Genomic DNA, 23,675 nt, shown 5'->3' with positions numbered 1-23,675 from the left:
TGACAAGGGGCAGAGAGTAGACGAAAGGCAGGAGTACCTGACGATGACAAGGGGCAGAGAGTAGACGAAAGGCAGGAGTACCTGACGATGACAAGGGGCAGAGAGCAGACGACAGGCAGGAGTACCTGACGATGACAAGGGGCAGAGAGCAGACGACAGGCAGGAGTACCTGACGATGACAAGGGGCAGAGAGCAGACGACAGGCAGGAGTACCTGACGATGACAAGGGGCAGAGAGCAGAGGACAGGCAGGAGTACCTGACGATGACAAGGGGCAGAGAGCAGACGATAGGCAGGAGTACCTGACGATGACAAGGGGCAGAGAGCAGACGACAGGCAGGAGTACCTGACGATGACAAGGGGCAGAGAGCAGACGACAGGCAGGAGTACCTGACGATGACAAGGGGCAGAGAGTAGACGACAGGCAGGAGTACCTGACGATGACAAGGGGCAGAGAGCAGACGACAGGCAGGAGTACCTGACGATGACAAGGGGCAGAGAGCAGACGACAGGCAGGAGTACCTGACGATGACAAGGGGCAGAGAGCAGACGACAGGCAGGAGTACCTGACGATGACAAGGGGCAGAGAGCAGAGGACAGGCAGGAGTACCTGACGATGACAAGGGGCAGAGAGTAGACGACAGGCAGGAGTACCTGACGATGACAAGGGGCAGAGAGCAGACGACAGGCAGGAGTACCTGACGATGACAAGGGGCAGAGAGCAGACGACAGGCAGGAGTACCTGACGATGACAAGGGGCAGAGAGCAGACGACAGGCAGGAGTACCTGACGATGACAAGGGGCAGAGAGCAGACGACAGGCAGGAGTACCTGACGATGACAAGGGGCAGAGAGCAGACGACAGGCAGGAGTACCTGACGATGACAAGGGGCAGAGAGCAGACGACAGGCAGGAGTACCTGACGATGACAAGGGGCAGAGAGCAGACGACAGGCAGGAGTACCTGACGATGACAAGGGGCAGAGAGCAGACGACAGGCAGGAGTACCTGACGATGACAAGGGGCAGAGAGCAGACGACAGGCAGGAGTACCTGACGATGACAAGGGGCAGAGAGCAGACGACAGGCAGGAGTACCTGACGATGACAAGGGGCAGAGAGTAGACGACAGGCAGGAGTACCTGACGATGACAAGGGGCAGAGAGTAGACGACAGGCAGGAGTACCTGACGATGACAAGGGGCAGAGAGCAGACGACAGGCAGGAGTACCTGACGATGACAAGGGGCAGAGAGTAGACGACAGGCAGGAGTAACTGACGATGACAAGGGGCAGAGAGTAGACGACAGGCAGGAGTACCTGACGATGACAAGGGGCAGAGAGTAGACGACAGGCAGGAGTACCTGACGATGACAAGGGGCAGAGAGTACACGACAGGCAGGAGTACCTGACGATGACAAGGGGCAGAGAGCAGAGGACAGGCAGGAGTACCTGACGATGACAAGGGGCAGAGAGCAGAGGACAGGCAGGAGTACCTGACGATGACAAGGGGCAGAGAGCAGACCATAGGCAGGAGTACCTGACGATGACAAGGGGCAGAGAGCAGACGACAGGCAGGAGTACCTGACGATGACAAGGGGCAGAGAGCAGACGACAGGCAGGAGTACCTGACGATGACAAGGGGCAGAGAGCATACGACAGGCAGGAGTACCTGACGATGACAAGGGGCAGAGAGCATACGACAGGCAGGAGTACCTGACGATGACAAGGGGCAGAGAGCAGACGACAGGCAGGAGTACCTGACGATGACAAGGGGCAGAGAGCAGACGACAGGCAGGAGTACCTGACGATGACAAGGGGCAGAGAGTAGACGACAGGCAGGAGTACCTGACGATGACAAGGGGCAGAGAGCAGACGACAGGCAGGAGTACCTGACGATGACAAGGGGCAGAGAGTAGACGACAGGCAGTAGTACCTGACGATGACAAGGGGCAGAGAGCAGACGACAAGCAGGAGTACCTGACGATGACAAGGGGCAGAGAGTAGACGACAGGCAGGAGTACCTGACGATGACAAGGGGCAGAGAGTAGACGACAGGCAGGAGTACCTGACGATGACAAGGGGCAGAGAGCAGACGACAGGCAGGAGTACCTGACGATGACAAGGGGCAGAGAGTAGACGACAGGCAGGAGTACCTGACGATGACAAGAGGCAGAGAGTAGACGACAGGCAGGAGTACCTGACGATGACAAGGGGCAGAGAGTAGACGACAGGCAGGAGTACCTGACGATGACAAGGGGCAGAGAGTAGACGACAGGCAGGAGTACCTGACGATGACAAGGGGCAGAGAGTAGACGACAGGCAGGAGTACCTGACGATGACAAGGGGCAGAGAGTAGACGATAGGCAGGAGTACCTGACGATGACAAGGGGCAGAGAGTAGACGACAGGCAGGAGTACCTGACGATGACAAGGGGCAGAGAGCAGACGACAGGCAGGAGTACCTGACGATGACAAGGGGCAGAGAGCAGAGGACAGGCAGGAGTACCTGACGATGACAAGGGGCAGAGAGTAGACGATAGGCAGGAGTACCTGACGATGACAAGGGGCAGAGAGCAGACGACAGGCAGGAGTACCTGACGATGACAAGGGGCAGAGAGCAGAGGACAGGCAGGAGTACCTGACGATGACAAGGGGCAGAGAGTAGACGACAGGCAGGAGTACCTGACGACAAGGGGCAGAGAGCAGACGACAGGCAGGAGTACCTGACGATGACAAGGGGCAGAGAGTAGACGACAGGCAGGAGTACCTGACGATGACAAGGGGCAGAGAGCAGACGACAGGCAGGAGTACCTGACGATGACAAGGGGCAGAGAGCAGAGGACAGGCAGGAATACCTGACGATGACAAGGGGCAGAGAGCAGAGGACAGGCAGGAGTACCTGACGATGACAAGGGGCAGAGAGCAGACGACAGGCAGGAGTACCTGACGATGACAAGGGGCAGAGAGTAGACGACAGGCAGGAGTACCTGACGATGACAAGGGGCAAAGAGTAGACGACAGGCAGGAGTACCTGACGATGACAAGGGGCAGAGAGCAGAGGACAGGCAGGAGTACCTGACGATGACAAGGGGCAGAGAGCAGAGGACAGGCAGGAGTACCTGACGATGACAAGGGGCAGAGAGTAGACGACAGGCAGGAGTACCTGACGATGACAAGGGGCAGAGAGCAGACGACAGGCAGGAGTACCTGACGATGACAAGGGGCAGAGAGCAGACGACAGGCAGGAGTACCTGACGATGACAAGGGGCAGAGAGTAGACGACAGGCAGGAGTACCTGACGATGACAAGGGGCAGAGAGCAGACGACAGGCAGGAGTACCTGACGATGACAAGGGGCAGAGAGTAGACGACAGGCAGGAGTACCTGACGATGACAAGGGGCAGAGAGCAGACGACAGGCAGGAGTACCTGACGATGACAAGGGGCAGAGAGTAGACGACAGGCAGGAGTACCTGACGATGACAAGGGGCAGAGAGCAGACGACAGGCAGGAGTACCTGACGATGACAACGGGCAGAGAGCAGACGACAGGCAGGAGTACCTGACGATGACAAGGGGCAGAGAGTAGACGACAGGCAGGAGTACCTGACGATGACAAGGGGCAGAGAGTAGACGACAGGCAGGAGTACCTGACGATGACAAGGGGCAGAGAGTAGACGACAGGCAGGTGTACCTGACGATGACAAGGGGCAGAGAGCAGACGACAGGCAGGTGTACCTGACGATGACAAGGGGCAGAGAGCAGACGACAGGCAGGAGTACCTGACGATGACAAGGGGCAGAGAGTAGACGACAGGCAGGTGTACCTGACGATGACAAGGGGCAGAGAGCAGACGACAGGCAGGAGTAACTGACGATGACAAGGGGCAGAGAGTAGACGACAGGCAGGAGTACCTGACGATGACAAGGGGCAGAGAGCAGACGACAGGCAGGAGTACCTGACGATGACAAGGGGCAGAGAGCAGACGACAGGCAGGAGTACCTGACGATGACAAGGGGCAGAGAGTAGACGACAGGCAGGAGTACCTGACGATGACAAGGGGCAGAGAGCAGACGACAGGCAGGAGTACCTGACGATGACAAGGGGCAGAGAGCAGACGACAGGCAGGAGTACCTGACGATGACAAGGGGCAGAGAGTAGACGACAGGCAGGAGTACCTGACGATGACAAGGGGCAGAGAGCAGACGACAGGCAGGAGTACCTGACGATGACAAGGGGCAGAGAGTAGACGACAGGCAGGAGTACCTGACGATGACAAGGGGCAGAGAGCAGACGACAGGCAGGAGTACCTGACGATGACGGGCTTCTCGCTGCCGGCGACGAAGCCGAAGCCCAGCTCCGGGTGTCGGCTGAGCTCCACATCTCGCGGTCTGGGCGGCTCCTCGCTCCAGTCCTTGCGGGGGTCCGCGTATGTCGTCGTCTTGTTGATGTGGCTGCGCACAGGACACGGGCCTCAGCACCACCGGCCTTCCCGTCCCACTTCCGTGCCACTCACATACCGCACTCACCACATATACTAATTACCAGACACAAGACACTCCCGTGACACACATACCACATATACCACATACCTGGCACATCCCACTCACATGACACTCACATGCCACACTCACCACATATACCACATACCTGACACATCCCACTCACATGACACTCACACAACACACACACCACATATCAGAAACTTTACACTCATATCCCACTCCCCTGCCACTCACCACACACACCACATACACCACATACCAGACACATGACACTCCCAAGCCACTCACATACCACATACACCACACACACCACATACCTGACACATGCTACACACACCACATACTCCACATACACCACATACCTGGCACATAACACTCACATGCCACACACACCACATATACCATATACCTGACATGCCACTCACATGACGTTCACATGACAGTCTCACGCCACTCACACATCACACACACCTACTCACACACCGCCCACATGACACTCACATACCACACACATCACGTATACCACATACCAGACACATGCCATTCACATGACACTCTCATGACACTCTCACGCCACTCACACACCACATGCATCACATGACACACACATGCCATGCAAAACGCATTCATCTCAATACGCTCTCACATTTCCTTTCTCAGTGTAACCTGTAGAAGTGTTTTTGATCCATATAGGAGGTCTTGCTGAATGACTTGCCGTTTTCTCAGATAACTTTAGAGGTTATTACATCAGGTAGCTATGGGAACAGGAGCTAGGGGCTAAGGATTCAGAGATTCGCGGTGGCCATCTTGGATTACGTTATTTCAGGTGACAATTTTGGATTACAACACTTACAGTGGCCATCTGGTTTCCGTCTACTGCAAGCAGCCATCTTAGATTATGTGTGAGTGTATGTATGTGTGTGTGTTTTACTGAAACTTTTTACTGCCTTCACAACAAACGAGAAATAGTGAATTAGTAGAACATCACATATTACACTTTGAATATAACACCATCACAACTGACACACTAGCAAAATAATTTCAAAAACAAAAAATAAGCACAAACATATCAATATACTTAGAAGTACAACATACTGTAAATAGTATATGCTCAACACATAATAGTAATTTAAAATATACACTACGTAAAAATTAAAACATAAAATTAGTTGTATTACTCCTACTATGAGTTTATGCTACCAGAATAAATACTCGATATAAAACAGCACACTTTCTACAACAAAAAAATGCTTTAACAGCCACTCATAAGAATTTCTAATTCACTACAGACTGCACAACTAAAGGTTTCCTGAGATGCACAAAAATACAAAGCGAGATAACAAAATTAGTTCTTATATTATAAACTCTCATGACAATAGGCGGTTTTGCTGAGGGTTTCTACTTCAATAATACAACATAAAAAAATCCTTAGTTTCTTATGGAATTTTTAAAGTAGTTCCTAAACAAATAAAAATTATAACATATTTTTTTTTACAAATATGTACTGTCAGAAATTATGATACAAAATAAACAATCGTTTCTTCCAAAATCAATCAATTAACTAAAATTATGGTGTTCCATAGCGTTTTACGTTTTATTTTAAAGTAATTTATACTATGAATAACTATACTTAACATAATTCTATGAAATTTTAATAAAAATATTTTTAAATCATAAACACAAAAATTATATATGAGTACACACACGTATGTACCATAATCTGCACTAGTTTATTCCATAAATAATATTGGAGGCAATTATTTAAAAACAAACCTACTATACATCACGTTGTAGGCAAGTACGGGAAAATATTAATTCACCTCAGCAATAAGGTCAGCACAACAATGATCATCACACAGTTATGCGAGGCATGACGGCTCTTACCAGCAAAGCGGGCAGGCGAGGTAATAAAACACGTTACTTAAGAACACAAGGCGAACTCTGGCAGAGGAAGCAATGATGCACATCACAATCCGCTACAGCCGTCTCGATCTTCTTCGCGAGGAAACTATCAACGTTTTCCATGAACCACACATTCTCATCTAAACGAAAATACAATTTGGTTTTTTAATTCATACCTCCATGTTTGAGGGGGGAAAAGGGGGGGGGGTTGTCTGTAAAGTCGGTTTACTGACGATAATTTCACATGATGTCATAAGAAAACATTGATAAAAAATTGCACACTTTTTCATTTTCAAATATTATTTACAGTTTTTGAAAATTTAATTTAAATAATTTGCTTAAATATAATCACGAACAATTAGTTATGGAAATAAACTGAAATCAAATCAATGTCAATAAATTGTTAATTTGAAATGACGAAATTGGACAAATAAATCAAATTATTTTTGAATTTGCTTCTTTTAAAAAGCCCACCTCAACCTGTTTTATATTATAGAAGATTTTCTCGCACGGTGGTTGGCCTGGTTCTTGCACACTCGGCTCAGGCGGAACGTGACAATGAGTCATGCTTTTTCGTGCGTGCAACCGGCGTTCATCGATTTAAAAGACGTTATCACGTCAGAAAAATGTTGAGACTAATAGAACGTTCTGGTGACTTAAGCCAATAGAAACCACGTCATTGTACCTTCGTTTCAGATGAAAACAAGTGGATCCGAGACCTACCAGCTCGTCTTAATGCAACCAAGTTTGTCTCCGCGTGTTTTGGGAAACTGAACATAGGAAGTCTTTGCAATACTTCACTTTATTTGGTCGGAAATGGTTCCAAGTTGTCTGCAGAACTCAAAACACAAGGCCCATACACACAGGTGAAACTAATTTTCAAAATTTTTACGATGGCAAAGGCAAATTTTGTTGTTAAAGAAACCACTTCATTTTTTTCTGAGCGCCTCACATAAAACTGTGTAGAAAACTAAGACATGTCAGAATATTTAGTACCACAGTTATAATGTCTTTTATTGATTTAGAGTTTTACTTATTTTGTAAACATAAATTTAAATTCATTTTGGCACCGAAGGTTTTGTCGCGTGTGACTCAAAACATGGTTGCATTCAGTTTGGCTCGGTCAAAATGGGGCAGTTCTAAAGACTGGATGGTTTCACGAATCCTTTTTTTTTTTTTTTTTTTAACGGGCTAATGCTTCGGAAATCTTTATGCGTTGTAATCAAACAATTCAACGACCAAACAATAAAAGTACCGACTGATTTTCTAGAGATCTAGGATAAAACTTGGTTTTCAAAAACCTGAGGAACAAGAAAGAAAAAAAAACGTTGGCGTAGTTTGGGAACAGGATAAGGTTGACTTTTTTTTTAAACTTTAATAAAGCTATGTTGTATTAACAGTAAGTGTAGCATGATGATTGAAAAATGACGGCAGAGATCAAACTTTACGTTGGTTTCACAAGAATGAGTATTTGAGGGTAGGTACTTGAGGTCAAGTTGAGGTGAAGTTAAGGACTGCCGAGAGTCCAGGGAGCCCGAGAAGCGATCCAGTCCTCAGCAAACGGGAAGCTTTCATTTCACAGACGAGAGAGCCAAACTCCCGATCGTGCATCTTCGGTTTTTTTTTTTTGGTTCATTGTAAAAGGTTAGGTTAGCTACATTATAAATACTTTAAAACTTTGTGGACGGTTGATTTGGTCAGGATAGCTACATTAAAGATACTGTGAAATCATGTAAACGGTTTCCTAGCCCTGGATAGCTAAATATTAAAAAGTTATTTGCTGAGCAACCTTCAGGGAACTTCGGGTGCGGCTCTCTCGTCTGTGAAATGAAGGCTTCCCTCAGCGAACTCACCCGCAAGCGATCAGCGCGCAAGGAGCAGAAGGAGCAGAAGGAGCACAAGAGAAGCACTACTGACTACCTGGGCCGGCCGAGGAAGAAGTGTCTGACGAAGGACGTGTTCTGATTGGCGTCCGGTTGCCTGGGCAGCCGGCCAACCGGCGCGGCCTCTATGCTTACTCTACTGAACATGAGGGCAGGAGAGCGAACCGCACCTATAGGGGGTGCCAACCCATCTCAGGTCAAGATTTTATGTTCACAGCAATTACAGATACACTTGTAGACTTTTACAATTGTTTAAATTTCACGAAATGGAAAATATATAGGTACAGCGCATACGTTATGCATAATTAGCTGCCAAAGTTAAATTTTTCACGTTTTTGTGATTGTACAAATAAGGAGAATTTAATTTATTGCAGAACTGTAACTTTTTTATGTTTAACTATATGGGTCACGGATATGACCCCGAAATCAGTTTCCTAAAAAACAAGTAACTGGCCGTGTCCTATCGTGCACTAGGAATGCGGTTAGGGAACAGGTGTAGCTTATTCAAAACCCAAAATCTTATTTTTTTGTGTCTTGGAATACCGGCCTTATCAACTAAAATGTGTCTCATTCATCGTAACTTATAACCTAGTGCAAAAAAAAATTCTCTCCGGCTATATTCTAGCAGCAAAGATTAGGTCAAGCACTCAAAATTCACCCATAAAACATCCAATCCGCCAAAAGGTGCACTATAAAAATCTTCAGATGGATTAGCGCTGCGTAGATTGGCGCGCAACAGTGGCAGAGAGATCTCTCCGCAAAATAGTGTTTTGGAGCCGGAATGTCTCCAGGCGAATGTTTGGATGGCTCCTTGCTAAACATATCCCTAAAATGTGTTTGTGTTATGGGCACGCCTCTTGTTACCTTGCTGTCACGAGAAGTAACACCACAATAACATTTTAAAAACACATAATTTTTGTACGCAGTGTGAAAATATCGCGTTGCATTGTTCGCGCGCATCGTAAAATTGTTTTTTTTTATAACGCGCCTTCAAGAAGTATAACTTTAAAAAAAATAGCCAGCCATGGGGACTGTCAACAGAAGTGAAAACTTAAAACTTTGTTTTTTAAATGTGTAATATGACATCATTTCTACGTCTAATGTACGTAAGAAAATGATTTTGGTATTATATCAGTACGATGTCAGCATGATATCATTTATCCTTACATCAATTTTTAGTCACAACAAATGTCAGTGGTATGTAAAAATTACGTAAAAATCCATTACCTAGCTATGACTTGATGTCAGACCTAGGTCATGTATTCACGTGGTCCAATTAACTTCACTTACTGCTACTACAGCATGTCGGTGATGCGAACTCACAATATTTTACCCATCCAAAAAAAAAAAAGTCCAAAACGCACATGATACAGTCGAGTATATGCAATGTACTAGTGTATATATGCGTATACATGTACACAGGGCCGCTGCGATTCGCCAGTCTGGCGCAACACGTTACTAGCATGTCGGTGACGCGAACCCATTAGTTTTGCGCCTACCAAAAAATCGCTCAACGCGGCTAAAGAAGTTTTCACTTCAAAAAACGAACTGGCTATTGTAAGACCACAGAACAAGGAGGGAAATAAAGAAGTGCGACTCTCACAATGTAAACTGAAACCATGTTTCACGCGACATGTGTCGCTATCTGTTGGGCGGGCCCGTAACTACCAGCAAATAAAAAATCGGAATAGAGGTTCTCATACAAAGTTTTTTTAGTTAATACGTTTTTTTTGGTTATATCAAGTTATCTCCTTGGCGGCGCAAAACTAATTTCATCGATGCGAAAATACTTAATGCCGTTTTATAATAAACCGTCATGTAATAAATAAAGGAGTAGGAGGTTTAAAAAACTCATTGTATTACACACCACAAAATTGGTGGCTACCTAAATAGAGTGAATTTTCACTGGTTTGTTTGCCTGATAATAGCTTATACATTACTTCTCCTAATAAATTAATGTAGTTATATGTCAGCAATATATTATGACGGTCGGGCCCATGACTACTTCATAAAACTAGGTCTCAGTCTCGGTAATTAGTTTCTCCCCCATGTGTAAATACGTCGCAGAAATCATGGGAGAAGTCCAACAACACGCGAGGAAGTTTACGGAAAAAGGTTTGCACAGGAGCGCGCCGAGCTGGGTACAGCAGAGGTCGTGTGAAGGTGAAGGACTCGGAACTCGTTCTACAGGCGCGTGATTTCGCGGCGATTCGCGCGGCGACTGCGCGCTCCTTGGAGGAGGCGCCAGTGGAGCAAGTCCCCAACTCCCTTCCTCCACTCCTCCACTTGGAGCAACAGGACCGAAGCTGACCTCCACGGCCGGCGTTCTCGCGTTCCCCTCCCACATATGCGCCATAATAGGGTAGGGTGGGAGTAGTAGCATTACAGTTCTCTTTGATTAAACATTCCAGAGCTATAAGGGCGTATGTCCCGTTCCAGGTCATGATTTTAGATTTATATTAATCACTGATCAACTTTTAGACATTTTCAATCGTTTAACTTTCACGAAATGAAAAATATATATAGTTGCATACTTTTTGCATAATTAGCTGCCAAAGTTACATTTTTAACCTTGTTGGGTTGTACAAATAACGAGAATTTAATTTATTGCAGAACTGAAACTTTTTAGGATTAACTGCAATGCCACTGGCTACTTCAAGATATGGTTTGCATTTCTTTCAGAAAATATTAATTAATTTTACCTGACATTTCAAAATTCTCAAAATTTTTATGATCTTGACAGCCAAGAAACATGAAATGAGTTTTTGTGATAGAAATGCAAACCATTTCTTGAAGTAGCCAGTGGCATTGCAGTTAATCCTAAAAAGTTTCAGTTCTGCAATAAATTAAATTCTCCTTATTTGTACAACCCAAAAAGGTTAAAAATGTAACTTTGGCAGCTAATTATGCAAAAAGTATGCAACTATATAATTTTTCATTTCGTGAAAGTTAAAAGATTGAAAATGTCTAAAAGTTGATCAGTGATTAATATAAATCTAAAATCATGACCTGGAACGGGACATACACCCATAAGTAAACAGAACTGTTAGAGATCGCTCCATGTTGTTGATCGGGAAGGTATCAGAGCTTCGGCAATGACCAGCGGCTGGGGCCACCAACCCAGCATAGTCACCGCCTCAGCCCTGTAACCTCCACTCAGCTGACCAGACAGTTGGCTGTGTCCTGAGCCCTGAGACTTCGTCAGCACTGCTGGCGCACAAATGTGGCAGTTGAGAAGTAAAATTCCAGATGCACTCTGGTCATGAAGCGGGTGGAGTTTAGAGTGAGGCGTGATCGTCAGAAACCAGATTCACGCGGAAGAAGAAGGCTGTACGTAAGTTTAAGTCTTTCTCAGCAGTCGAAGGCCTTAGACGAGAAGTAATTTTTTTTTTTTCAGTTACGTTGTAAGTTTAAGGGCTTGAAAGATTTTTAGAAGGTGAAGAGTTTGGCACTCCCTAAGAGTTTTGTTTTGAATACATCAGGGTTGTCCAGGACGTGTCAAGAAAATAACTGGGGCAATCAATGATGTGAAGCTAATGTTTCTACTCAAAGTAACCGATTACCAAGCTTAGCCTACACGGGGTCACTCTGAACCACAACTGTTGGGTTGTTTACCCTTCCCCCTTAAGGTCCATTAAAAAAAAAAATAATAAATGTCCAAATATTATAAAATTACTTTGGTAAAGTCAAGACTTATCTCGATTTGTTACTAGAATTACTTTGTTTATTAACTATTAATGTGCAGTGTTTTTGAACCAAGAGTTAAATTAATTTCAAGTAAGCCTCAGAGTTGTAGCTCATCTAACATCCTGTACTAGGTGCTGAATTTAGATTAAAAGGTCCTGTTAAGCTGCATTTACCATAGTGCCACGTATTTGTTCGACGATTTGAAGAAGTGACCGCATGCACTGTATAGTTACGTTTTTCTTCTAAGAAAGAAGTTGACACATTATTTTTTTAATAATTTCACCATCAATCTTACACTTATTTTTACCACCATAGCAATACAATCATCGCACCACAAATCCACAAAGATAACAATATCTGACAGTAAGATATAGTTTAATCAGTAGATACAAATGCCCAAGCATGCTGTAAAAGAAGTGGTCTAAGTCAATGCACATATTAAAATTCTAACAAGTATATTTCATGCTGTTTTCAATATTGCACATTTTATCAATACAAATGTTTCCATAAATCATATGGCTGACATACATAAAGTTGAAACAAAAGCAAAAGTTTAGTGTAATTGAAAATTATATTGTTTGTTGCCACTCACCAACACAATGCTGTATATGCACACACTAACTTCTAAAAATCCTATGTGATACATATAGAACAGAGGTCATAAACTAACACAAATACTAATATACACAACATCCTAGAGGGTATTACTCGCTAAAAATTATATTTACATTTTATGACAGGTTAAAGAAAGAAAACAATTTAACATTTACTGATACAAACACTACAAATTTCCATTTCCACTACGAAAATAGCAGGTTAGTGATTGAAAACAAGTGGCCATAAAATAAATTCACCACGTCACCTAAACACGCAGTAATACTGAGTTATTTAACAACGATGATACATACCATACATCGTGTGCTTGAGAGGATTCATTAATTTAAACACAATATTCACATTTTTAGTCATTACAGTTTAAAAATACTCAGCGTAACTCCAGGAGAACCTATTTTAAACTGTTATTTTCAGTGCAACTTGTTTCCAGAGTGGTCACTCTATTTGCGGGTTGGTAACACTGAAATTCCGCGGTAAGGGACTAACTATGAACTAACTAAGCTAACTATTTGGGGAAGCCTTCTTTTCAGTCGAGAGAGCCAAACGATCGATCGTGCATCTTCGGTTTTTTTTTGTTCATTGTAACTCTTGATAACTAATGGCCAACTAGGTTAGGTTAGCTACATTATAAATACTTTAGAACATTGTAGACGGTTGATTTGGTTAGGATAGCTACATTAAAGATACTGTGAAATCATGTAAACAGTTTCCTATCCCTGGATAGCTACATATTAAAAAGTTAATTGCTAAGCAACCATAAAATGATTTTACAGTATTTTTAATGTAGTTATACTACTTACCTAATACAACCAACCATTCACAATGTTTTAAAGTATTTATAATGTAGCTAACCTATCCCAATCGACCGCAAAATTTAATGCCACACCGGTTTATAGAATGAGATAGAACGGAAAAAAAAAGCGAGCAAGAACTTCGGGGAACTTCGGGTGTGGCTCTCTCGTCTGTGAAATGAAGTTTTTGAGTATCTTGTTCTGTGCACACAAAAAAATACACGGAAAACACACAAAAGCAACACAGTAAAAAGAGTAGTGGTAAAAACTGATCATTTCAACACACTAGCGAGTCCTGCCTCACACTGTGAAGCTATAGGGTGACACTGTCAACGTGAGACCGCTTCCCGAAAGGAAGGACTGCCTTTGGGCATACAATAGTAAAGAGTATCGGGAGAGCGTAAAAACTAACACTGGAATCGTAGTTTAATTTCAAATAGTTTTCGACCATTTAGCACAAATACCATTTCTAAAACTGATTTTCAAGGGCGAATGTCTCCGTTAGGAATTAAGCTAGGATGTAAGTGGCCGGTGAAAGCTTCGACTTAGTTTCCACAAGGAATAACCTCCCGAAATACTTCGGATGAGTTTCCAAACAGCCTATACATGAAATTCACAACGACATTTTCGACTAGATTGCCACCTGAAATGTAGAATAGTTCTTCTACATTAACGCGGCTACGACCCACTATCCCAGCAAACTAAACGTACACAAAAAAATTTTTTTTTAGCTATGTTATGTAAAGATTCTATGCACTTCATGCAATTGTGTACCAGGTTTGACACAAAGCGACGGCTGATGAAGAGAGTACATAAAAATACATTGACACGTCTATTTGATGAAGAAATGTTATGCTCGTGTGAACCAGGCTTCGACACAGAGCGAGGCGGAGGAAGAGAGTACTTACTTAATGAAGCAAGGTAATGATCGAGTGTACCAGGGTTTAACATAGTTTGACGGTCGATGAAGAGAGTACATACAAGTCACGGTCACGTATACTTGACGAAGCAAGGTTTTGCTCGTGTGAACCGGGGATCGACACAGAGCGAGGCGGAGGAAGAGAGCACTTACTTGATGAAGTAAGGCTTGCCATTGCAGTCGACGGCCTGCTCCCAGCCGTACGGGAAGGAGCCGCAGGTCTTCTGCCAGGTCTCAGCAGGGGGCAGCCACGCCGAGGTCTTGGTCAGGTGGCTGCAAGCAAACAGGAGCACGCCTCGTGTTAGCTCGTTCTGTCTCCTCCACCGGACCACGGGTTCACCGGGTCCCAGCGCGATGTAGGCGCCAGCAGTGCTGATAGGACACAGCCAACTGTCTGGTCAGCTGAGTGCGGTGACTATACTGGGTTGGTGGCCCCAGCCGCTGGTCATTGCCGAAGCTCTAATACCTTCCTGACCAAACAAGAGGGAGTAATCCCTAACAGTTGTTTTTCTTAAAAAGCTCTGGAATGTTTATAAAAAAAAAGGGAACTGGAATACTACTCCCACCCTACCATATTAGGGCGCATATGTGGGAGGGGAGCGTGAGAATTCCGGCCGTAAGGTCGGGATAATCTGCCGCTTCTGTCTGCAATCCATCACACTGCCACAACTATGCAGTAACAAACTAAATGAATTTTTATATGTGATCTGAAGTAAAAACCACTTGTAATTAAATTGTTAATTACATTGAAAATAAATTGGTATAGCTGTATTATAGTGTGTCCATAAAATAATGTTCCACTTTCAATTGTAAAATATAACAGTTTAATTCAGACTATTTACAACAAAGCCAACATCAAATTGAAGGTAAACTAACCTAGTTTTATTTCTCTCACAAATGTTCAATATGTGTACCTTTAGCCATACGGCACACATCCAATATAAAGTCAAATTCTTCCCACACTTTGGTTAACACGTCCGGAGTAATTGAAGCAATAACCTCTTCAATTCTGTGTTTCAACTCTGGAAAATTATTAGGTAGCGGCGCAACGTAGACACGATCTTTCATAAAGCTCCGAAGGCGTTATGTCAGGTGAACGTGGAGGCCAAAGAAAAATAGCTCTGTCGTCTCGACCATTTCAACCAATCCAACGGTCAGAGACTTAGGAATTCAACCACTCTCGTACAAAGAGATTCCAATGGGGAGGGCTGACATGACAGATTCACTCTTAGCAAATTGCAGAACACAAAACGCTTTACGCTCAGGAGTTCCAAGGCTTTGTGAAAATGGCCGTAGCTCAGAAAAAAGTGTTTCTTTTTTTTTGTAGTTGGTTACTTTTATGCGTAACTGTGTCCAATTACGTGTCCAAAGGTTTATCAAAACATCAGAACGCCAGTAATTTTTTTTTAATTTCCACGTCAAGCTTAAGTCTCATTGAAGCGAGGTCATAGAGTCAGATTATGCCACGATATAGGTCAAGGAAGTTGAGTGTTTGGTGTGAAACTACTCCAGGGAAACCATTGCAGATCGAGGTCAGGATGGCAGAGTCGGGATTCAAACCCACTACCAGTGTTTTACCACTGCGCCTCATCTCGCGACGACGTAGTTTATGCGGGTCTAAAATAGTGGGGAATTCCCCAGAGCCGACGATACTGCAGGTTTTCCCCGAGACGTCAAGGATGAACATAAAAATATAATAAAGAAGGACACAGAGGTGTTATAAGAGAGAAGTATTACTTGTAGATCAACATGAAACTACCAAGTCTCGTCAATCAAGTATGTAGATAACGTCTAACTTTTTTTTTTCGACTGCTTGCTATACATTCTTGAATAAATTATTGCTTACCAACTAACATTCATATTTCTTGAATGCATACGGAACACGTTAGTGTAGAAACGGATACCAAAACAGGGAATAAAAACCATGTTTTTCTACGTAGGTTATTCCATAGTCTATAAATCGTTATGAATTTCAAAAACACACAGAAATGCATTACGAATGTGTAATAAAAATTAGTATACAAAATAAGTACAAATGTAGCTCACATTTATAACGTTGTCTACATTCACAAAATATTTGAGTCTGGATAAGTTAATAAATAATTTTAAAATTATAACAAAAGCCTAACGAGATTCAGTTTTTCTAACATTCCCCATTTTATTGCTTTGACTTCAATAACATTACTAAGCAGAGAATAACAACAGGACTTGTTACCATTACTGGAATTGGTAAAGAGACAATTACTATAAATAAAAAATTACTGAAATGCAAAATGAGTCTATAAAAATTTGAAACATTATCAAATAACTGACCCAAAAATGTATGTATATATATATATATATATATGTACATATATATATATAGACAACAGTTTAAGATTATGCTAAAATAATAAGTCCTGAGGAAACTGCAGACACTAAACATTAAATGCCTTTTTTTTTTTTTTTTTACAAATATTGTAAATGCCATGGCCTTAGAAATATCTAAATATATGTCAAACAACTCTTCAGTTAATACAAAAACATGTCTAGAGTCCTTGTTTTTAGTTCCCCTCTCTGAAACTTATATAGAAAATATCATTTCTGAAATGGGAAACTCAAGTGCTTTGGGTCCTGATAATTGCAAAACTACTAAAAGAAAACGGAGATAAATTGTGCAAAACTGTAGCTCAAATAGCTAAATTCAAAGATAGACTATATTTCCTAAACGGCTATCTAACCTTACTAAAGGGGCTAGGGTGATATAACTGTATATATTTCTAATTTCAAAACTGTTTCAATATAAAGAAACATTTCAATAAACTTATAAAAATCAAAATGTTATAAAAGAGAGTTGTAATTTTTAGATAAGAATATAATATTATCTCTAAATCAATATGGGTTTAGCGATGCTAATTTAATTAACAAGCTTTGTGCACAAAGCAATAAAACAATCTGTCGGTATGGTTAAGTTAGGTTGGTTGCACTGATAATTAAAGAAGCTAATGGGTTTTTTTTCTATGCGGGTATTCAATACAAGGTCCATCGTTGCAAGCACAGAAAACTATGAACGCCGAGCTATTGGGAACAATTTCGAGAAGTCAGCGAGTTATTATCTCGACCTAGACGTTCATACAATGAATCAGGAAACCACTTAAACTGTTGCCGTTTTTCGGTCAAACTTAATTTTACTTCCTTATTGTTTATATTACAGCTGAGACTAGAAAAAAAACTGCTCTAAACAGAGGAGACTGTTCTACGTTTAAGATTGTCTAAATCCATTTCTTTTTTAAAGTGATTGTTACACCGATAATATATATAAATAAATAAAGCTCATCAAATAAATTATACCATACATTAAAACACATTACACTCTCTACAAAAAGCCACCTACCTTGACAACTGACACATGATTTAAAAATGCTATTTTTCATCCGCTATGTTTTTTGTATCCGGTATTATTTATAATTTATCGTACATATGATGATAATTATAGAGTTCCTATGCACATACACTCACATTTATCACTGTGAGCAATGATTATGCGTTATTTCAACGAAGCGTTGTACCACGATACGGCAACTGAAAGAGAAAAGGTAGCCGGAAGGATGTAATTACATACTGTACAAGATGAATGCTGAACTACAGCCAAGGCTGATCATTTATATGAAAATAAGAGATTGCTACAAAATTTTACATATTTATACATGACTAAAATTACACTTTACATCGAAAGAAGTAAGATTTCCAATGGTCTAAACATAGCCCAAATATATGACTAGGAAATTGGCACATAAGAATGATACACTGCTCTGTAACCTGAACATAATATTGAACTTACAAGTATAAGATCTGCAATAAATTAATAAAAAAAACACTTGTGCACTTTAAGATTGACCACGTAAAGAGTCAATATATTTTAACTGCTGAGTCTATAAATATTACATCCAATGAGAGTTTCATCTAGGAAATGACACACAAACTTTGTGAACACCCCAGAACAAATGTCCACTGCTGTGAGAAATGACAGCTGAATGTGGGATGACACACTACGCCTCCCTCCAGTCCTCCTTGATCATGTCGGACACCTTCTCGCCGATCATGATGCAGGGAACGTTCAGGTTGCCGCTGACGATGTCCGGCATGATGGAGGCATCGGCCACCCTGAGCCCCCGCACGCCGTACACCCTCAGTCTGGGGTCGACCACGGCGTCTGGGTCGGTGGCGGGGCCCATCCTGCACGTGCCCGCCGGGTGCCACAGCGTGAAGGTGTACGCGCGCAGCGCACACTCCAGGTACTCGTCGGACAACATCTCCAGGTGCTCGCAGCCGGGGAACTTGTTGGGGTTCACCCTGGCGCCGATCTTCCTCAAGGGAGTCGTCTGGCTCAGCCTCTGGCTGAACCGCCCTGCCTCCACCAAGATCTTCACATCCCGTGGCTCGGACAAGAACTTGGGGTGTATGAGCGGGTGCGACAAGAAGTTCCTGTCCCTCAGCATCACGTGTCCCCTGCTTTTGGGCCTCATCAGACATCCGAACGAGAGGTACGAGTCGCGATAGATGATCGGCTCATACACCTTGTTGTAGAACTCATCGGTGTACCCGGAGATGCGTTTGAGGAACACTCCGCCGTCAGCGTTGTCTGTAACAGGGGACAAGTAATACCCGACATCGGGATATTCGGAACTGTTTGCGTAAGATGAGCTCTGGAAGCCGAACACTTGAGCTACACCCATGGCCATACTGACCCCTTTGTTGTGAAACAGAAAGTCCGTGATGGAAGAAACTTCTGAAATACGGGGCATTGTGAGACCGATCTTGGCATCCACCGTGTACACCAGTCCACCGAGACAAATGTGGTCTTGAAGATTACGGCCCACTTCCAGATCTGATATGACCGGAGATATTCCCACAGATTGGAGATGACTACGAGGCCCAACACCAGATAACATTAAGATCTGGGGTGTGTTGATGGCACCAGCAGAAAGTATAACTTCCTTGCGCACGGATACGGTATGCTCTCTTCCGTTTTTAGTAAAAACCACTTCTTGAACTCTCTTCGAGCTCGGATCAATGGTCACTCGCGCCACTTGCGACTTCATGGTAACATCGAGATTGGGACGATCTTTGGCGGGCCAGATAAACGCCTTAGAAGAACTACACCGCAATCCGTTCCTCAAGGTACCATAACTGTACATGAACCCATCCTGTCTCTCGCCATTCACGTCGAGCATCTTGAAGCCTAGCTCCTTGATGCCCTGCACCAGGACGTCCAGCAACTTGTTGTAATGGCGGTACAGCTCGACCGACAGGTACCCGCCCGTGCCATGGTAGGCAGAGTCCTTGAGGGTTTCGACCTTCATGTCCTCGGACTTCTTGAAGTACGGGAGGACGTCGTCGTAGGCCCAGCCCTCGTTGCCCAGGCGCTGCCAGTTGTCGTAGTCCCTGCGGTTGCCGCGGACGTACAGCATGCCGTTGATGGCGCTGGTTCCCCCGAGCACCTTCCCCCTGGGCCAGAGGCACCGGCCGTCGAGCATGGCCCGGCAGAAGCCTGGGTCGGCCTCCGTCCTGTACCGCCAGTCCGTGGAGGTCCTCTGGTAGGAGGCCATCATGAGCGGCACGTCCCCGATGAGCGTCTCGTCGCCCCCAGCCTCGACGAGCAGCACCGACCAGCCGGGGACCTCCGACAGCCGGTTGGCCACCACGGCCCCGGAGGAGCCCGCGCCCACCACCACGAAGTCGTACCAGTCCCTCAGCTGTCGCCCCATGGCCTCGACGTCGCGCGGTCGCTCCTTCTCCGCCACGATGTCCGGCCGGAACAGTCGTATGCCCGTGTCCATCATCCTGAAGAACAGGACCGCTATCACGGCTCGACTGAGCGAGATGCGTCTCCTCGTGTACTCCACCGTCACCATGCCAGAGCTGGAGCTAGACCTGGGGACAATGCATTTGAACACACCTCAGTCCCGGCACTCGCCCTCTATTTCAGTTGACGTGGAAACCATACATTTAAATTATAAACATAATTTGATGCCCGTACAATTTAACGACGAAAGAATATCTCATTTTATCGTATATCACACAGCAGGCCTCGGTGGTCATGAATTTATTCTAACATTTAGGCTACACTCTTCTAAAAAACCGCAAAAGGTCCACACTTAGCACCCGCATAGCACACAAAAAAATTAACTACATTCAACACGCGCATCTTAAAGGTTTTGTTTGATTTATTATAACTGCTGAATCTCTAAGCGCAATGGTGCCAAGCCTAGCATACGTATCTACACCATTTGTGATATTCATTATTTGTAGTACAGACAACTTGAGGTATATTATAAAACATTCTCACTCTCAATAATAAACAAAATTGAGGGAAACGTGTTGGTAAAGTCTAATCTTACTATTGATAACAATTCAAAATTCCGGGCAGAAAATTCTTTCGAAGACTTTTGCGGCAAAAAAAAACATTTAATCGGGTGAGTTCGACAAGATTCTTTGAACAATTCTTTCAATGAGGAAGACTGATTAAAGTTTTTTTTGGACATGCAATGGCGTATATAAAAAGAAAAAAATAAACAACTTTAGTAAATTTGAATAGTCATACTGTAAAAAAAAATTACTTTGCTAACTAAGCAAGTTATTTGAAAATTGGCTTTTAAAGCAAATGACTTACCAAGTGAGCAAAGTTTTTTTGGTGTGAATAGTTAAAGTTACCCGATTAAAAATTCTTGGCGAATAAGTCGTGCAAAGAATTTTTTTCCGCAAAAGCATAGCATGTTTGATTAGAAGTTTTAACCATCGCTACTCGTGTATGTCGCGAGCACAGCCAGGCCACGGCGACGGCAGCCGTGACGTCACTGCTCTTGCCGGGGCAGCATGATCCCGCGGTGGTTTGCAGTTGCCTTCCTCGGGAGGAAGGTGAAAGTGGCGTCACGAACACTAGGCTGAAGTTGGATTTATTCCAGCTTTATGTTCCTTCCCCTCATTTCCCCCTCCTTTCAGAGTGGGCGGAGCCTGGCTAACTGCATACAGCACCCTGCATAGAAAATGCAACGCGAAGGAAACAAAGCGTACAGCACTGCACATTCAAAATGCAACATGACATTCTACCATTTGTACAGCACCGTCCATAAAAAGTGCAACACTAGGCTAGGAACACTAAATAAAAATGGGTTGAGCACTGCTCATAAAAGGTGCAACACAAAGTTATAGTTGGCATTTGTACAGCACCGCCCATAAAAAGTGCAACACTAGGCTAGGAACACAAAATAAAAAAGTGTTCAGCACACTATGCAGGGTGCTGTATGCAGTTAGCCAGGCTCCGCACACTCTAAAAGGAGGAGGAAATGAGGGGAAGGAAAATAAAGCTGGAATAAATCCAACTTCAGCCTAATTCACAAACACCCGGTCCTGAGCCCAGGGAGAAGGTTGGAATCCCCTCCCCTCGGGTTACCAGTCAGACACGCACGCTACTAGACCAAGTAGGCGGACAGATATCAACTGTAGTGTTACGTATGATAGCGTAGCAAAGATTTTTAGTCAGAGTATCTAACAATTTGTTGCAGGGTGGGGATTTAAAAAATTTTGAAAAAAATAAAATAAAAAGCCTATCATTCTAAAACTACGATACTTTTTTTTAATTTTGTGTTGTTATGATTCAAACACGTAATTTACTGCCATACCAACCATTCTCGGATTGACGCTGTGTTACAGGACTCCCAAAAATCTACAAATTTTAAAGTATTATTTGAAACAAATGGTCACGCTGAACCTAAAGATTTTTTTTATTATTTTTAAGAAATGTATGTTATATTGATTACTGCCCCCCAAGACATGTAGAGTGTTATTTAAATCACCAGAATAGCACTGTCAAACTGTTAAAACTTGTTCAGACTGATTGATAAGTTCACCAGTGACCGCTATGACGGTGAGACCGCCAGGTAGACGCACTGACCTGCGGAGATGTTCAGACTGATTGAAAAAATCACCAGTTGAAGTATCGGCGACAGCTACGACGCACTGACCTGCGCAGAGACGAGACACACACCTGCGCGGCTCGGCGGACAGCGGCCGACTGACTGGCGGGACCGGTTCAGGCGCTGACCCCTCGCCTGCGGAGACTTCGACGCACCGGCAAGCGACGAGCCTCTTCTTCCTCCGAGGAACTTGCGGCCATCGAGGTCGTCACAGACCGTGGAGGAGTGACGTGGGGGGAGGACAGAAGTTCGGATTGGCTCAAGGCCAGCCTAGTGTCGCGCCCACGGCGAGGCTACATAATGCCCTGACGCAATAAAATTAGGTCATCCGCATTTCGTAATGTTGTTTTTGGTTTCTTGTTCTTCGGAACGTGTCACAACTACATGAGGACACATGAGGATACAAAGAAAAAGATTTTCTCTATCTTAACAAAGATTATTTTGGAAACTAATTGTCAAGAAATACATCGTAAAACTACAAGAAATATACTGTCATTTTGTACAATACATGGCAGTAGTATATAAATGGGCATACTGGCACAGGAGTAGGAGTGAGGTGTATGTAGGGTCAATGACCGACCTCTGACGTCACGGCGGCCATCTGGGATGACCTTGACCTTGGCATTTGCCCTTGACATTCAAAATTTGCCAAAAATGACTCAAATTATCCAAAATTTGCCCAAATTCGTCAAAATTTCCAGTTTTGAAAAACATTCCACCAAAAATTTAAAAATAAAATTCCCAAAATTCAAAATTCCATATTTCGTGGAAATAATTTACGTTTTGAAGGAAAATTTCCCGTTTTTATTCCAGAAAAATTAGAAAATTCGAAATGCCTCCATTGGGGTTCCCCATGGGCAAGCCTCCAATAAGCCTCCGGAGGGGAGCTTTGACATTGACCTTAACCGTCATTGTCGCACTTTTCGTTAAGCTCTAAATTTTGGATTCTAGAACGTTACACTTTTCGTTATGGTTGCCATATTGTACGTGCATGATGTCATTGTTGCACTTTTCGTTACGAGCGTCATCTTGGATTCTGGAACGTAGCTCTTATGTTATGGTCGCCATCTTGAAAATCTGTATTTTTAATGCTAGAAAATCGGGAAATGTTTTAAATTAATAAAAAAAATTAATTACAATAATTTTAACAAAACCTTTCCCCCATCTTTAATTATGACATCACCGTTGCAATTTTCGTTACGGCCGCCATCTTGAAAGTTCGTAATTATTATCTAATTTTAAAGGGAAAATATTAAAAATCTAATAAAAAAAATTTATTTAAATTTGGATTGTAAAATTTATAAAAACGTACTGGGTTCGAACCCAACGAAGTCATTCGATTAAAAATTCAATGGATCCTTCTTCCACGGAATCCACCGACAGACTGACCTCCCACCACTAATGCTAAGGTAGATATTACGGTAGT

General features: G+C 43.6%; 2 protein-coding genes across 6 annotated transcripts in view; both read right to left on the bottom strand.

Moving 5' to 3' along the window:
- LOC134537383 (uncharacterized) overlaps nucleotides 1–23,675 on the bottom strand; it is a 243,491-nt gene that overhangs the window by 44,348 nt on the left and 175,468 nt on the right. For all 3 annotated transcript variants that reach the window (XM_063377748.1, XM_063377750.1, XM_063377749.1), the window contains 2 exons: nucleotides 14,448–14,567; nucleotides 4,303–4,446 (listed from right to left, as the gene is read on the bottom strand). In XM_063377748.1, the coding sequence (XP_063233818.1) occupies nucleotides 4,303–4,446; nucleotides 14,448–14,567 (264 nt within the window). The remainder of the gene's footprint in view (nucleotides 1–4,302; nucleotides 4,447–14,447; nucleotides 14,568–23,675) is intronic.
- LOC134537384 (glucose dehydrogenase [FAD, quinone]-like) lies at nucleotides 17,907–22,423 on the bottom strand. Of its 3 annotated transcripts, none has more exons than XM_063377753.1 (2): nucleotides 22,321–22,423; nucleotides 17,907–20,207 (listed from the first exon to the last, which is right to left on the bottom strand). In XM_063377753.1, exon 2 carries the CDS (start codon nucleotides 20,186–20,188, stop codon nucleotides 18,323–18,325), a length of 1,866 nt encoding a protein of 621 aa, XP_063233823.1. In that variant the 5' UTR covers nucleotides 20,189–20,207; nucleotides 22,321–22,423; the 3' UTR covers nucleotides 17,907–18,322. The 3 variants fall into 3 exon arrangements, with proteins under 3 accessions (XP_063233823.1, XP_063233821.1, XP_063233822.1); XM_063377751.1 differs by having other exon boundaries at nucleotides 22,228–22,347; XM_063377752.1 differs by having other exon boundaries at nucleotides 22,298–22,347.

This window comes from Bacillus rossius, chromosome 12 (assembly GCF_032445375.1).
Source record: "Bacillus rossius redtenbacheri isolate Brsri chromosome 12, Brsri_v3, whole genome shotgun sequence".
Lineage (NCBI taxonomy): Eukaryota > Metazoa > Arthropoda > Insecta > Phasmatodea > Bacillidae > Bacillus > Bacillus rossius.
The sequence above is the reverse complement of the archived record's forward strand: the minus strand, read 5'-3'. Positions and strand labels throughout refer to the sequence as shown.